Genomic DNA, 16,894 nt, shown 5'->3' with positions numbered 1-16,894 from the left:
CACTCTGTCAGTAGTACATAATAATTGAAAAGCGCCACCATAAAGATCCGATACGTATTAGTGTGTGTGTGATTTAGATTTTTAACGTAGCTTTAACAGTTTTCAGTCATATCGCCACGATGTCTGCAGTGTGACAGTTTATAGTGATGTCTAGCACTGGGGCATCATGCCGCAGACATGTAGTATGATGTCCCACCCAGCCACATTATCCTGACACCAGGCCGACCAGTCCTAACACTAACCTCTTAATGCTGAGCGCCAAGCGAGGCAGCTGTTAAAACCATTTTTGTAAGTATTTGGTATCACTCGGTCGGGGTTCGAACCCACGACCTCCCACGTCCTAGGCGGACGCTCTAACCACTAGGCCACGGTGATACGTATTAGTACTGCATGATGTAAGTTTCGTGGTATAGCTCAAACATTTAAGCATCAAAACAGTCCATTTGATTGATTCTCATATATTTCTTCCACAGAACAGTACTCATTAGTAGGAACATACAAGCTTCCCCCATCCCGTCCCAAGGATGAAATGTAATTAACTATTTTTAAAGATCAAAGGGTAATACGTTTGTGAATTCCTCTAACATGAAAGAAAGCGAATCTGCTTTGTCGTAAATTTTTCCCTAAATTTGTTACAAATGAATGAAAAGAAACATTTTCACTATAATTGTTCTACCGCTCAACGCAACAGTTTTTTTTATATTAAAGATGACTTTTTTTTCCTCATAATTAAAGTCATATCATGCTCAATAGTCACAACAGTCACAAAAGTCACAACAGTCACAACAGTCACAATACATTTGTGTAAGCATGATCAAAATGGACATGATTAGCTTATTTTCGTACATAACATCAGTGTTAATGTACCGTGCTTTTTTTTAGAACCTCATACACGGTGAGATAAAATAAAGAAAAGCAATTGTATAAATATTTCATATTGGTTTTAAGGTGGGACTCTACAGTTTCGAATTTGCACAGGATTTAATATTTAGAGAAAGGGAATTTCCCAGGTTTTCCTCTCTGGCTATCCTGGCTATTTAAGAAAGACTTTATATAAATTAGGTGTTGCTAAATAATTTTTAATTCTCTTTGTTTTGGAGTACGATTGAGGGGTATAATTTGAATTTTGGATTGTACAGCTTGGAATCACTTCAGATGTGCAGCTATTAAAAGAACTGCTCGCTCCGCTTGGTTATTTTCACTTCCTTGACTTCGAGAGTTAATTATAAAAAACGAAGAAACCGAAAATTAGGATATGTTTGATATATTTTTAAATCATTAATTGCTATTTCAGAAACTTGTATTACATAATTTGGCAAAACGTGTTTCCCCTATTTTGTGATCTGTTAAAATTTATGTTCTCTGGACTAGTTCAGACTGGTTTTTCCAGCACATGGGAGCGGCAATTTTGGCCAGCTGTGTTCTTAGATCATGTACAGTTTCCAAAAGTACGATACATAAAGCAGGGGTCTCAAACTCAAACCACCCTGGGGGCCGTATAAGGGGATTTTCGATGACCCAAGGGCCTCATCACCTTTGATATCTCTCATGACACCTTGTGACTCCAATCATTCTGCAGACCACATGATACGGCTTGGCGGGCTGTATGCGGCCCGCAGGCCGCGTGGTTGAGACCCCTGATGTAAAGAAACTTAGTCACATTACATTGAGGTAGCACAGAGGTATGCCAACATTCTCTCCATTATGCATGTTTCAAGTGCAAGTAACTTCACTTTAAAGCATTTGGACCCGAGTGGACGAGTGGTTTAAAGCGTTCGTCTTTACCTATAACTGCTATCTCACCTTTGCGCACGTGAGTCCGAGCCTTGGGATCTACCTATGTAGGTATGTTCGAAGGCTTTCCAGTAGCTTCCCGTGGGTCGCTGGTTCTTCCCGGCGGCTTCCAGGGTTCTTCCTCTATTAGTTATACCGGCCGCCATGTATCTCCTATATTTCGCTGAGAAATGGCGTTAAGCACAAAATAACAACATCACTTTGTTTATGCATTAGAAGAAACGTCTAATGCAAGCCTCCCCATCCCTCATCTAATGACGGCCAGTAATGGGCTGTTTAAAAAAGACAGAAATGAGTAATGTATGTAGAGCGCCACCGTATCTTTGTCTCACAGAAATAGACGAGGACGTTCTAGTTGAGAACATAGGTGCCGTAAGAAGAAACATTTTTAATGGCGTGATGTATATTTAATTTGTATTGTGTGTTGGCTTTTCTCCATGATTGTATGTTATGTATATCTATATTGTGTGGATGACCTTGGTCAGTAATTGAGTTTAAAGTCTACCTGACTAACGTCTTATAATTTTGAAGAAAAAAAATTTAAATAGCTAAAATTACTCAATGATTTTTTAAAATTATTTATTAAGATCGTTATTAAATGGAAATAAACATGTTTACAGATGTTGGGGTCAAGGTCTGGGTTCTTCTATCCATTACGAATGTTCTAGAAGCAAGCTTTACGAATTGAATGAAAAAATTACCCTCATGCTGGTTCTGTTATTGTGCCTTAGCTTTTTTTAAAATTAATGTTGTTTACTTCAAACTTACTCATTCCATATTTTACCATCAGTCTAGAAGAATCAATTAAAGTTGCGTTCAATTGAGAGCATTTAATTTATGTATTATTCACTGGAATTACAAAGTACTCAAATATTTCGGACTAAATTACTATGTTGGTATTATTGTGAATCCATTCAATGACATTTTGAATGATGTAACTGTGATACATCACGACTATTAGCGCATAAACACTATTCCAGGCTATTGGCTCATCTGTAAATTAAATAGTGAAATTGATTCGGAACACCACATGAATTCATTGTGGATACTCTGCATTTCTGGTCTTGTGATATAACTGTATGGACTTTCTGGGATTGAATTTACGTTACTGTAATTTCCTTTTAAATTGTTACCTTGTATTTAAGGGAAATAAATTATATTATGAATTTAAAAAAAAAAATTACTTAGTCTAAGACCATGGAGTCCGCACAATGGTTTTGTTGGGGGGTACCAGTGTATAAGTCTGATACAGCACAGGTCTTACTATTTATTGGGGGTACCAGTGTATAAGTCTGATACAACACAGGTCTTATTATTTGTTGGGGGTACCAGTGTATAAGTCTGATACAACACATGTCTTACTATTTGTTGGGGGTACCAGTGTTTAAGTCTGATACAGCACAGGTCTTACTATTTGTTGGGGGTACCAGTGTATAAGTCTGATACAACACATGTCTTACTATTTGTTGGGGGTACCAGTGTTTAAGTCTGATACAGCACAGGTCTTACTATTTGTTGGGGGTACCAGTGTATAAGTCTGAAACAGCACAGGTCTTACTATTTGTTGGGGGTACCAGTGTATAAGTCTGGTACAACACAGGTCTTATTATTTGTTGGGGGTACCAGTGTATAAGTCTGATACAACACAGGTCTTATTATTTGTTGGGGGCACCAGTGTATAAGTCTGATACAGCACAGGTCTTACTAGCAACTTGTTGTCTTGTAAGCCTAAGAAAAAACATTGCTTGACTGAACAAAAATAAAACAAGAAAGAAAAAGAATCCCTCAGCTACACATGAGAGTCGGTTGCAGTTCGGTCAATCAGAATGTACTTCTTACGCATATATGTGAATGGAGTATTCCATTCAGTGACTGAGATTGTAGTGTGGGTATTTGGTGGAGCCAGGGATCCTTTGGAAAAATCTACAGCCTCGAAATAGCTTAAATAATTCTTCCTGTTTTCTTAGACTTACACAAAATTAATTATGTCCATTATATTATATGAAAAATTGTCTTGAGGTAAAAAGGAAAGAAAAGAATACTCTGGTTAAATGGTCAGCCCGTAAGTATATAGTATTTGCACTTGTCAGACGGTGCTCTCACATTTGGTTGTCAGATGTCTAATTGCCCCACGTAAAGTTGATGCTTGGAATTCCTCTTTTCGAAAAAGGCGCTGGCAGATTGGCATGTGCTGCTTATTGGCAAGTGCTGGTAAACGCATCAAACAGAGACTGGTTGCACCCATTTTGGTCTGCTAAATCTCATTTTATTTCATTGTGTCCCAAATGGTGTGCTCGTTTATTTCTCCCTCTTTGTCTACATTGTTATCTGAGCGTTAGATCTATTATACTTTCTGGCCAACAAAAACTAATGGTAAGTTCATGAAATGACAAAATTCGTGGTTTTGGAAATAACGCGAGTAGAACAAGCTAAAACCACTGTACTTCCAAATGTGCTGACTGGAGTTGTCTCCCTTTATTCAACTACTGCCGGAGACCTAAGTGCATATATTAAAGCAAACAAAATTAACAACAATGAACTAGTGGCTAGTCGAACAAATAAAAAACACACTCCAAATCTGATAAATAAATATAAACAAACAAACAAACAAAAGCCCATGAGGCAAGCGAAGAAACAAAGAAATATAATAAATAATTAAAAAAGTGTAATATTTCTTTTAGCAAAACAAATATACAAACAGAAAAAGATGGAAACTGTAAAAGTATTTGTTCTAAACTTGTATCATGTAAAAAATAATGAATCATTCGCTGGAAAAATAACATTAGTTGTACCATCACCTGCACAATTAGTTGTACCATCACCTGCACCATTAGTTGTACCATCACCTGCACCATTAGTTGTACCATCACCTGCAAAAATTATAACGTACCGTGTATAAAACGATGTCGGAAGCAGGAAAAAAAAGTATTTCGGCTGTGTGGCCTTGATCTTTGATTGTTGGATCTGAAAACGAATAGGACCCAACGCTAGCATGGAGAAAGCTTTGTGATGTAGAAATGAAGCGTATCAAATACACTTTTCAAAAAATTATTAAGAATGTACACCATAAAAGTTGAGATATTTAAGTTAAACTTTTTGGGTAATTCTATTCAAAGAATAATATCTCGATTGTGAAAACGAATCGAGATGGGGCTCAGGGTATTTAATGCCAAACTTAATATTCATAAGTTAGTATTGGAACATTAATTCGTATTGGAGGAATGCAAGCATGGTCTGGACTGTGTCCCCTATGTGGCAAAATAATGTCCGTATTTTGCAAATCTCGATAAATTGTCCTTTAACCTTAGACGATAGAAAAAATGATATGGAAATTCTATTCTCGTATATGCCTCCAGTACTTTACCGCGATTAATGTGATCAGACTATCTACCTAGTATTTCAGTGGAACTTGAGGCATGGAAAAATATGACCAGACTATCTACCTAGTATTTCACTGGAACTTGAGGCATGGAAAAATATGACCAGACTATCTACCTAGTATTTCAGTGGAACTTGAGGCATGGAAAAATATGACCAGACTATCTACCTAGTATTTCAGTGGAACTTGAGGCGTGGAAAAATATGACCAGACTATCTACCTAGTATTTGACTGGAATTTGAGGCATGGAAAAATATGACCAGACTATCTACCTAGTATTTCACTAGAACTTGAGGCATGGAAAAATATGACCAGACTATCTACCTAGTATTTCACTGGAATTTGAGGCATGGAAAAATATGACCAGACTATCTACCTAGTATTTCACTGGAATTTGAGGCATGGAAAAATATGACCAGACTATCTACCTAGTATTTCACTGGAATTTGAGGCATGGAAAAATATGACCAGACTATCTACCTAGTATTTCAGTAAGATAAAGGATATTATATAATCGATTCAATGGAGAACTCAAACATAATATAAGGAAAGAAATGCTTGTACTGGGCTGCAAAGCGATTAGGATACTAACTGTTTTTGTTGTGTAGTTCTATTTTCAAATGTTGAAACATTTTTTTCTGTAGTTATATTTTTCAAAGCAAAAACATAATGCAATATATCTAGTTTAGTAATGGTATTAATTTATTAATTAGTCTGCTATTAGAAGTAATTCAGAAGACTTCATAAGTAACAAATCCACTATTTTGTGATTCTATGTATTACATTGCATTTCTTTGTCTTAAAATCTTCAGAAAATGAAGGAATAAAAAGAATCAATCAATTAATCAATCAATCAGTCAATCAATCAATCAAAAGAAATAACAAGTAGTTCTAAGTAGTTCTACCCCAAACCCCACCCACCCACCCAACACAACCTCTGCTGAATGTGCTATCATTCGTACATATATGCATGCATGCTCACCGTACGTTTGCTTCCCAAACTTTTATCGTGCATGAGAAGTACGTGTATTTAACGAATTCAGTTAAGGAAACAACCACTTGAATGGAATTGTATTTTCCTGTATTGCAACCTAGCAAACGATTCCTTTCATATGAATCTAAACCAGGACACAGAAAGAGTTCAGGTCAAGATGAAAGTTGCGTCACTTTTCAATCGCAAAAAAGAACACCTCCACCAACGACGTATTTTTAGTTCAAGGAAACTTGCGTACATTTTATTTTTATTATCTCTAGATGTTGATTATAAAACTACGATAACATTTTACTGTTAATTTTTTTATTATTATTCTTTAAATATTAACCAATCAAAAGTATAGGATTATTTTATTTTGCTGTAAATGTGTTTATGTGTGCGAGACTATGTGTGTGTGTGTGTATGTGTGTGTGTGTGTTATCAGCAGTGGCGTGGCTTCGCCAAAACTCGATGCAAAGCAAAGGTAAGAGGCAGACTTTGATTAAAATTACACCTTTGATTAAAATTGCACCTTTGATTAAAATTACACCTTTGATTAAAATTACACAAGAATGCTTCCTTGATTTGTATCAATAATGTAGAGTAAAATTTAGGTGATACATCTGTCCTGGATGACATACACACAAAAGGTCTCCTGAACAACACACTCAGAACAAATTACATCAAATTAAAACGTTTTAGCAAAGATACAAATTTTAGCGGATTTAAGTTGTAAATTGTGACCAGATCGTACTGGCAAGATAAAATAAAGCTGACAAAATGAGAGTAGTTATTGTTTCAACCTAAAGAATTAATCATCGTCTGTTTAACAAAAGGATATTTTGGCTAATGTTTTCTTCTTCTAAGAAGAAATGATTGCATATAAATATTTTTAAAAATGAAATATTGTTCATCAGATATCTGCTAAAATTTATGTCAATTATACGCAAAACAATTATCTGTAATAACGCTAAGATAGCTGTTATTTGCAGTATGCTATATAACTGTTACATGTTGCTCGGCTATTCAAGAAAGCGCTTTGCTTCCTATTTATGTTTGCTTGCCTGTCCGTTAGGTTTACAAAACACCAGTTAATAAAGATAAAAGACAGAAATGAAACCAGGTAAATATATAGTTCAAACGTAATGAAGAAGAAAAGAAGGATAGGTAAATGTCATCAATGAATTCATCAGTTCGGTTTAACGAAGGAATGCTTTTGACATACTTTCAGTACATTTGTGACAAAAAGCAGGCATGGAATGCTAAATCAATGAAGAAATTACGTTACAAAATATACATGCAACATGATATATGTCTGTCACGTGTACCTAACCTTTCTTTCATTTTGTTTCTTTATCTTTTCTTCTTTTTCTTTTAAAGAGTTCAGCAACGAAAATACTAATTTTCAATTTGCTCAATACAACAACCTTACATTCCCTGCAAAAAATAATGGTTGAGTCCGACTATTATAGGTAACTAACTCCATGTGATTAGAGAGGCCACGAATTGTGCATGTGTGGTATAAAACGAGCATTGCACTGGCTCGTAGTACGGATTTACCTGATAAGTGAGGAGAAAACAGTGTGTGTATTCGCTATATTATTTCCTTGGAAAGTTGGATTAGCTGAAGACAAATCAATAGTGGCAACAAAAATATAAATATCGGTAGTGTCAAATATGGCATAAATAATTCAGCAGGGGAAAATAAAATAAAAATGTGAACTGCAATACTTGAGGATATGTTTTAAATACTGCATGCATAAATTGTAATCTTATATTTAAAAACAAGAGTACTAAAAACACTATGGGTGCCAAAGAACGACTGTGGATTAAATTTCGATCGAACTTTGGATTACTCGTTCTTTTTCTGTTCTGTTTAAATTTTGTTATATGTGCTTCGTGTCCAAGAGAGTGTAGTTGCTCTAAAAAGAAGGCCGTGGATTGTACTAACCGTGGTCTTTTTTACGTTCCGGTTGGAATTCCACTGGATACATCAAGATTGTAAGTTTTCTTCTTCTGCTGTTCTCATATGCTTTTACCATTTTTACTAAATCTTATGGGAACGTCTTTCGACTGTACTTTCTTTTCTGCTAACGTAATGTAAGTCAGTAAGTATGTGTCCTTCATTATCAGCTGTTCTATTATAGTGAATGTGTTCAGCGTGGTACAAAGTAACTTTGTGATGTAAGTACACACCAAACATATTGTGTCGGAAAACATTTGAACCTCGTGTTTTTCAAATACATTTGAATTTTGGGTTTGCCTGGGGAGATACAACTGAAGCCATCACCAAACGGAGACGAGGGGGGGTGGGGTGGGCTATTTTCTTACTAAAACTGGTTATTACAACTGTTATGATAACCAAAGAATTGGCGTAGTTGTAAATTGTATCGAATTTTTCATCATCATCATCATCATCATCATCATCTATTGAAATTTGACTATTTTGGTTGAAATATCTTTCATAAATGTATAATTAATTATAGGGTTCGGATTTCGATAATGTATGTGTGCATGCGTACGTGTGTGTGTGTTGAGTGTGTGTGAGAGATGGTTATGTCTTTCAGATTTGTAACATCTCGAACATTTAACTAGAGAGGTAATATGTTTAACCGGCGAAATGAAAGTAGACTAACTATCTCCAGCTATGTGAGATGCAAATGTTAAATTCATGACGGTTGGCTACACGTAAATACCAGTACTACACAAAACACGGAATAAATGTGTATTTTGTAATATCTCTCACATCCAGCGGAAAAAGGGTGTATAAGCAAGTAATATCAAAACAACCGTGGCATCTTTGCGTCAGTGAAGCTAGTAACAGTACATTTCAAAAAAATTTTAAAACATCGCACGTTCAGAGTCTGATTAGAGCACGCAGTTTCACAACGATTCGACGTCATTCGCGTGCTTTATTTAATAAGTATTACTGTCTGCTCACGAATTCCTTAGATAATCCATTAAGTCCTCTCCCTGATTTTGGTTTACTACACTCTAACATCTCCCTGATTTTGGTTTACTACACTCTAACGTCTCCCTGATTTTGTTTTACTACACTCTAACATCTCCCTGATTTTGTTTTACTACACTCTAACCGACTTTTCCGGTGCATTCGTGAATATTAAATAAATGAATATACATTTCCGTTTCTTTGGCCAACTGGTTTCCAGTTTTTCTTTCCATTTAAAACAGGCGTTGGATTTTGTAGTTTAATTTGTTTTTAATGTGTACTTTGCCCGTAAAAATCCATCGTTACAAACACGTACTAAACGATATCTGACAAATCGTTTCATGTGCTCGATGCAAAATTTCAAACTTAAAATTAAATTTACGACAAGTAAATTGCAGTTTCGTGTAGGTGTCGGGTATTTATAACATTACAACTTTGATATGGTCTTAACTTATTCCAGTAAGTTAGTTATTTATTTATTTTCATTTTTGATCCATATTCTAAGACAACGATCGAATAGTATTTTGTTACTTCGTTGTCCCTGCAAAGTTCATAAAAAATTACGATCAAATATTTAAGACCATATCGTAAGGACGACAGATTCTTTCTCCCTAAGTGAGAGAAAAAAATTGCCTTTTTCTTGAGACTCGCTATAAATGACATATTTTTACGTACATACAAGAAAAATCGATTTCCTGTTGTACTTGCTTATAAGACGATTCCAACTGCAACCTGCTCAGACCCAGGTCTGGGTCTATGCAGTTTATTTGAAGTAATCAGTAGAACAAACAGATAGACTCTGTTCTGCAGGCGCATTATGCTATGGCAGATCATGATTTACGAGCGAGTACATACTGTATATCTATATCCACAATCGAAATCTTTATCTGCCAGATTTTGTAAAATTACCCTTCCATGTCTTTAATCAGTATTAAAACAGGATAGTAAAATAGACACCGCCCAGCACTACCGACTAAGGAACCAAACTGATTTGAACTTCTCACACTTATTTCAATTTTAATTATAGTTTATTCCGAAAAAAATGAATGCGTAATATAGATATATTAAAAATTCATAAATTTAGTACTGACAATAGGTTTGTGCTAAAAGTATATGTTTTCATCATTTGTAGTTTCTTTTAGAACTAAGTGTAACAGTTAATAATGGGGAAAAAACGTTATGAAGTAAATATGGTCCCAGCAATTATGAATTATGTTAACGATATTTTATATATATAAAATGAATTACTTCAGCTAGAATCATAATTATTGAATATTTTTAGTTGTTCCAGAATTTATAAAACATAGAAAGTAGAAAAAGGTAAACAAATACAATCCTGAGCGAAATCAATATTCGCTTTTTAAAAGTAAGTTTTCTTCCCACTCCGACGGTAATTCATCACTCCATTTGCAAAACAAAACAAAACAAAAATGATGTCAATCAGACCACGTCAATTTAATTTCGGCATCATTTTAACCTTGGAAAACTATTTGTTGAGCACAAACTTATGAGTAAGTGTGTGTGTGTGTGTGTGTGATTTGGATTTTTAACGTAGCTTTAACAATTGTACAGCCATATCGCTACAATGTCTGTAATATGGCAGTTTATAGTGATGTCTAGCACTGGGGCATCATGCCGCAGACATGTAGCATGATGTCCCACCCAGTCACATTATCCTGATACCAGGCCGACCAGTCCTAACACTAACCCCTTAATGCTGAGCGCCAAGCAATGCAGCTGTTAGTACCATTTGTATCAGTCTTTGGTATGACTCGGCCGGGGATTGAACCCACGACTTCCCGCATCCGAGGCGGACGTTGTAACCGGAGCGAATAAGAGAGAATATTATAGAATGGAATGGAATGTTAGATACAAAACTATAATTCATTATTATTTTGTTTGTGAAACCTTGCGTCAGACACATTTAGTTGACCAGTCTAAACAATCAAATCAAATTTTCGATCATCACTATAATTTTTAAAATAAGTAGGTTTTGTTTAGATTGCCCGTTACTAAAGTATGTGAGATATACGAATCCATTGACACATATATCCCCTCTAGTTAGATATGTGAATCCATTGACACATATATCCCCTCTAGTTAGATATGTGAATCCATTGACACATATATCCCCTTCTAGTTAGATATGTGAATCCATTGACATATATATTCCCTCTAGCTTGATGAAATTAAAAGTATTTGCAGTTACGCTGAGGGCAATATGTGTCACAGCTTTGTCAATGTCTTTTATTTAATTAGCAGGCTATTATTGAAATAATCAGAAGATAGTTGCTAAATGATATATTGATTAATTAATTAGAAAGTATTCTCTATAGCCGTTTATGTGTGTTAAAATGTACCGAGGCCAAAAAACAAATTGATTTTCCCCCAGTTTGAAATAGAATTACTAAAAGTAATACATTTGTTATAATAGGAATCCAAAGTTTTAGTAACTGCTGATCTTGAATTATTTGCATTTGCTAACACTGCCCTAATTCATCTCGCTGTTTGAACTTATAATTTACGAATAATTATTTTAATAATGTATAAAACCCCTGCAAAAACGTCTCGAATTCTACTGCTTTGAAAAATGCCGCATAATGGCATTACAAGTGCTGAAAATATAGGGATTATTAAAGTTACTTGTATGCAATCAATCGGGCTACTACGCTTAATCAGCTGTGCGTAACCGGATCTGTTGACTGTTACGACTCGTAATAAATCTGATTTAAAGTGTGTCCTGTCTTTGCGATTTGCTATTAAGAGTTTCGTGTCATTTGCTCGAGCGTAACGATGTACCACTATGAGGATGGTACCTCAAACAAATGATATAATTAAAGTGAGGATTTTCTAGGAATATAGGGTTTCAAAGATTAATCATGTTTTTGGCGATGGTCGTTTCAAAGATTCAAAGCGACGTAGGAAACAAATCAACTACTACCATACAGGTGAAAATGATTTACCAGATTTTGATTCTGTGCAAATAGCACTCTGCTTCAGTAAGTACAGCAGATAATATAACGTTATTAAATTCGTGCATTCGTTGAAGATTTTAAATTGTTGCGGGTATTTTACAATTTTTTTAAATAAATTTTCGTGGCGTAATTTTTATTTTATGACGTGCTGTAATATTGCATATCTAGCTAACTTGCAAATATAGGTGAATATACATTCTGAAGTATTTGGATACTATGTGAATTCTTAGATTATTTGGAAGATATATATATATATATATATATATATATATATATATATATATATATATATATATATATATATATCCTTCCAAATAATCTAAGAATTCACATAGTATCCAAATACTTCAGAATGTATATTCGCCTATATCTGCAAGGATTTAGATGTTTGAATCAGTACAAATGTAATAAAATTTTCTTTTCAAAGAAAGGATTTAAATTATTCAGCTGAAAATGAATTGCGCAATTATGATATAATTGAAACCAGTTCTTGTAAGGGTTGAAGCATCAGATGGAAGGACGGTACCATCATAGTATAATTGAAACCAGTCCTCGTAAGGTTGAAGCATCAGATGGAAGGACGGTACCATCATAGCCAAAGATTTTAGGAGTCATTAATAATTTGCGTAAATAATAGATGATGATATAAATCACAGCCCTAAAAGTAAAAAGGTTTTTATTATAAAAATCTTTAAATATTCATTTATTAGCTCGCGTTCAAAAGTTGCGAAATATTTAATCAACACTAGATGCATCCTTGCCTGCGGATATAATTTGATTGATATGCCAAAAGTTTCACCTATCGCTCTTCTCAGTTACAAATTACGTCTGACACTCCGTACATCATTGGACTAGTCTTCAAACTATATATATATATATATATATATATATATATATATATATATATATATATATATATATATATATATATATATATAAGCACACACGCATATAATGATAATCAGCTTACGTGTTAAATAGCTGGACTAATTCAGTGATATATTTTTCCATATTTATTATTCCCCGTATATAGGTAGCAATAGGTCGGGGAACCATCCCACTGATGACCTCACAATTCAGTATAAGTACACATTACTTTACAGGTAATAATGTTTACAACTAGTTTATAGTTATGTATTCTAATTCTAAATACAACAGAGGATTTAATATTGAGAGAGAGAGAGAGAGAGAGAGAGAGAGAGAGAGAGAGAGAATAAAAAGAGAAAGTATTTATTGTAACCATTTTCTACATGTGAGTGATTTATTGCACAAATCCTGTCCTTTTCACAATCCTTGGTCATACTGTAGCATATTTTTTCTTAAGAAAAAAAACCAAATAGCTTCTGAATTGGGTTTGTTGATTTATTAAAATAGTGACAGAGGTTCACGTGTCGCGTGAAGTGTCTCTAGAGACAAGTGCCCTTTTGTAATTCTTTCACAAATATTGCAGACGATAAACTTGAGATTAAAGTGCAGATTTAGTGAGATTAAGGGGGGGGGGGCAGGCGTGGGGACGATTCTTCTGTACTTTCTCATTTCATGTTTCTATCCAATCGGAATGTAGAGCAACAACTAAAGTCTGTTTTTGTTGAGAGCAAAGCACAAAATAACTAACAATTTAGTTATCTGGTCTACATAAATATCACACACGGAAAATGCAATGTTTGCACAGATTCTTTCCGTGAACTGAGACCCACAAATTCGATTTTAAGTTTTTATAGGATCCATGAGAAGTAGCCCGTGAGAAACCGTCTGGCGTTCTACGGTACCAGTTCAGGGCGGGAAAATTTTCAGTATTGTGTCTGCAGTTTCAATGTATAGAGAAAATGATAGTAGTTCTACGTAGTTTTGCACTTGCTACGATTAAAGGCTTAAACACATCAGACGAATTGTGTATTAGACAGAGTAAAACGAGACGACAAGACAGACTGGTTACTTTGAATTAGATAGCTGTAGAACCAAGGGCAGCGTTAAACTATATAGCAAGTCTGCAATTTTGTTTGCATTCAAAATCCTCGCACGCGTTATGGCTAAATCTGCATGCCGATAATGGGTAAGCTGAATTAAAAGATTGAGATAGTTACAAGTTTACATAATTTGTAGATTTGCTCTTTTTTCCGATTGCAATCACAATCAATTAAACAGCGTGTCCGTTTGAATATTTAACCCAGTGACGTCGGTATGATATATCATTGCTCAACGTCAGTCTTAGCATGCACTGGACTCGTAATGTAACGAAGCTGTGAAAAGTACAAATCTAATGGTGTTTATAGTTGTTTCGCCACCGAAAAACATAATTATCCAAATTACAAGGAGAATAAGAAAGCATAACCTAATAATTTAAAAATAAAATAGTTTTATTCGCCAGTTGATTCAGTGAAATAAACTAGCTACGCGTGTTAGGTCTAAATATTATATCTTAAAAGAAATTATTTTAAAAAAAATTAAACCAGCCATAATTTACGACTCCCCTAAAGTCAGGAACTGCCCTGTGATCGCAGTTGAACCCTTTCCAGGCCAGTGAAGAATGAACACACTCTGCGTCGATTATAGTTATTTAAAAAACAAAGAAACAAAACACACCCGGAACTATTTAGAAACAAAACACACCCGGAACTATTTCGGTAACAAACAAACAAACTGCGTTCATCGGCTATGATGGTAGAGCGCTTGTCTTGGGATAGATAGCTCCGGTTTTGAACCACTGTCTTGCCGGGCTGTTTCCTGTTGTTGAATCGAAGTTAGCTATAGTTGGCTGGATAGTTTCGGTAGTTTATTCTTTATCAGATCTAATTCATTCCTCATTCGGTTAAACTTGCGTGTGGTTGAATGCTTCTAAAATCCCGAAGTCTGCGTCCTCTTTCTGTTAACGACTGAGTTTATTCTATTTCTTAACGGTCATTTGCTTTGCTGTTTCGACACCAATGGGTGGGATGGTGGGAGTGTTGACTGATAACCGCGAAATCGAAGGAATCATCACTCGGTAATTACTTGTATTACTGCTTTGCCATAAAATCGAGTCGGATATATAACAGCCGATCTCTGCAGAGTTGATAATTTTCGTTTTCTCTCGAAGTGACACTCTGGTTGTGACCCGAATAGCTGCCGTATTTACTGTATGTCGGGTAGATTGTTAATAACGAGGGTACCCCACTACAAAGATATACTCATCATAGTATAATAGATTAGATATCGAACCAAAATCAAACCCCACGTTTCTTCGACATTTGGCTTCAATATATGTTTGTTTCTGTTTTTGCTTCTGCTGGTAGATTTTAGAGATTCCCTTAGTCAAATCTGTATTTATATTACGTTAAACTCTGCGTCAGGCAAGGAGGGTGCCTTAGTCAAATCTGTATTACTTATATTAAATCTTGTGTCAAAAGGGAAGGATGACTTAAACAAACTTTGTATTTCTTGCATGAAAGGCTCTCACCCTGACCCTTTCTTTCACGACACAAAGATAGGTATGTTCTTCTTTTGTATTTAGGACCATCTTATGTTTTATCATGCCGACAGATCCACGGGTTGGCTTGGAACGATTCATTGCTTCTGGGGATCTTGATTTGAGAACGATTCATTTAGCTGCAAAGCGGTGTACATAAGTAACGAAAGAATATGAGATGTGGCCAGTGTCAAAATAAGACATTGGCCCCTTCAGGCACAGTTCATTTTGAGAGAAAGGGCTGGATTTGCTTCGGGATTAGAACCGAAATAGTTTGCTGAATTTTTTTAATTTTTAATTTTTAGAATGGTGTGCTATTTAGCTGCGGTTCCGCAAGTGACTTAGAATTTACTAATGTTGTTGATGATGGTTTTGGAATTCTCTTATACACAAAAACTTCGTTGTTGTGTGGGTTCGAATCCACAGCTTCCTGACGGAGAAGAAACCGCATCTGTCTAATAGGTTTATGAGTATGAGGGCCCGGGAGTGCCATCAAAACATCCTCGGTCATATAGGTCATGTCGAGAAAGAAACCTCGGATGTAATTCGCCGCTATTGAAAAGTATATTGTTCACATGGCACGGAGACAAAGCCGCAATCGGAACATTTTCGGCTTTTTCTGTCTCAACATATGTACTGCACCCTGCCTTAGGAAAACCGCCAAAAGCCATGACATGTTTTAATGTTTATTTCAAAAATAACATACGAGGTTAATTCTCTCCTTGACGGAAAAGACCGAGCCAAGTTCTAACTGCTTGCTGCGGACACTATCTGAAGAAATTTTGTTCGGGTGCTTAGCGCCATACTGTGCATTTTATACTATTATCTAGCGAAGTTGGGCCGGCGAAAACTAATACACACTCCTTACACACATACACAAGAGGTAGTAGGTGTGGAGTTAGAAAACTAGACATCGGTGACAGGTGCGTCAATTAAGGTTGTAATATTCAATTACGAAATCAGGAACTTTTTTGTAATTCTAATTCTCTTATCTACTTAAACGAAATTGGTCAATAATAAGCATCATGGGAAATATTAACTCAAAATTTGCTCTGTGATTCTTTTAAAATTTAAAGAAAATGTATTATATAAAATAGCTTTTCAGTCGTTGAATAAAAGCAAACACTTCGGAGCTGACGCTAAGAATTATATTTTGTACGCGTTGCGAAATATACCCTATATTTTTACTTGTAAGCGTTTTTAAGGCGTACAGCAAAGATGCAATCGGAAAAAAGCAAAATTTATGATGGTAAAAAGTACAAAAATAACGAAATTCCAAATAGCCAGATCTTAGTGGCTGTTCACATGCCAGGGTTTGAACACTGCATAAACACCTAACCTCCTACGAAAGGAAACAAAAGGCAACACTTTGAGAAAC

General features: G+C 35.3%; 1 protein-coding gene and 1 non-coding gene across 4 annotated transcripts in view; one reads left to right on the top strand and one right to left on the bottom strand.

Moving 5' to 3' along the window:
* Window positions 1-300: 300 nt before the first annotated feature.
* On the bottom strand, window positions 301-375 carry Trnap-agg (transfer RNA proline (anticodon AGG)). Its single transcript has one exon. It is a non-coding gene; the product is annotated as a tRNA-Pro (tRNA).
* A 7,279-nt stretch (window positions 376-7,654) lies between these two features.
* The window catches only part of LOC149794941 (slit homolog 2 protein-like), a 239,835-nt gene continuing 230,595 nt past the window's right edge, over window positions 7,655-16,894 (top strand). For all 3 annotated transcript variants that reach the window (XM_089964604.1, XM_089964605.1, XM_089964603.1), the window contains exon 1: window positions 7,655-8,147. In XM_089964604.1, coding sequence (XP_089820730.1) covers window positions 7,951-8,147 — 197 coding nt within the window. In that variant the 5' untranslated portion in view covers window positions 7,655-7,950. The remainder of the gene's footprint in view (window positions 8,148-16,894) is intronic.

Source organism: Sinohyriopsis cumingii, chromosome 7, assembly GCF_028554795.1.
Source record: "Sinohyriopsis cumingii isolate HCF-2022 chromosome 7, ASM2855479v2, whole genome shotgun sequence".
In the NCBI taxonomy this organism is placed as follows: Eukaryota; Metazoa; Mollusca; class Bivalvia; order Unionida; family Unionidae; genus Sinohyriopsis; species Sinohyriopsis cumingii.
This window is presented reverse-complemented; position numbering and strand designations above follow the sequence as displayed.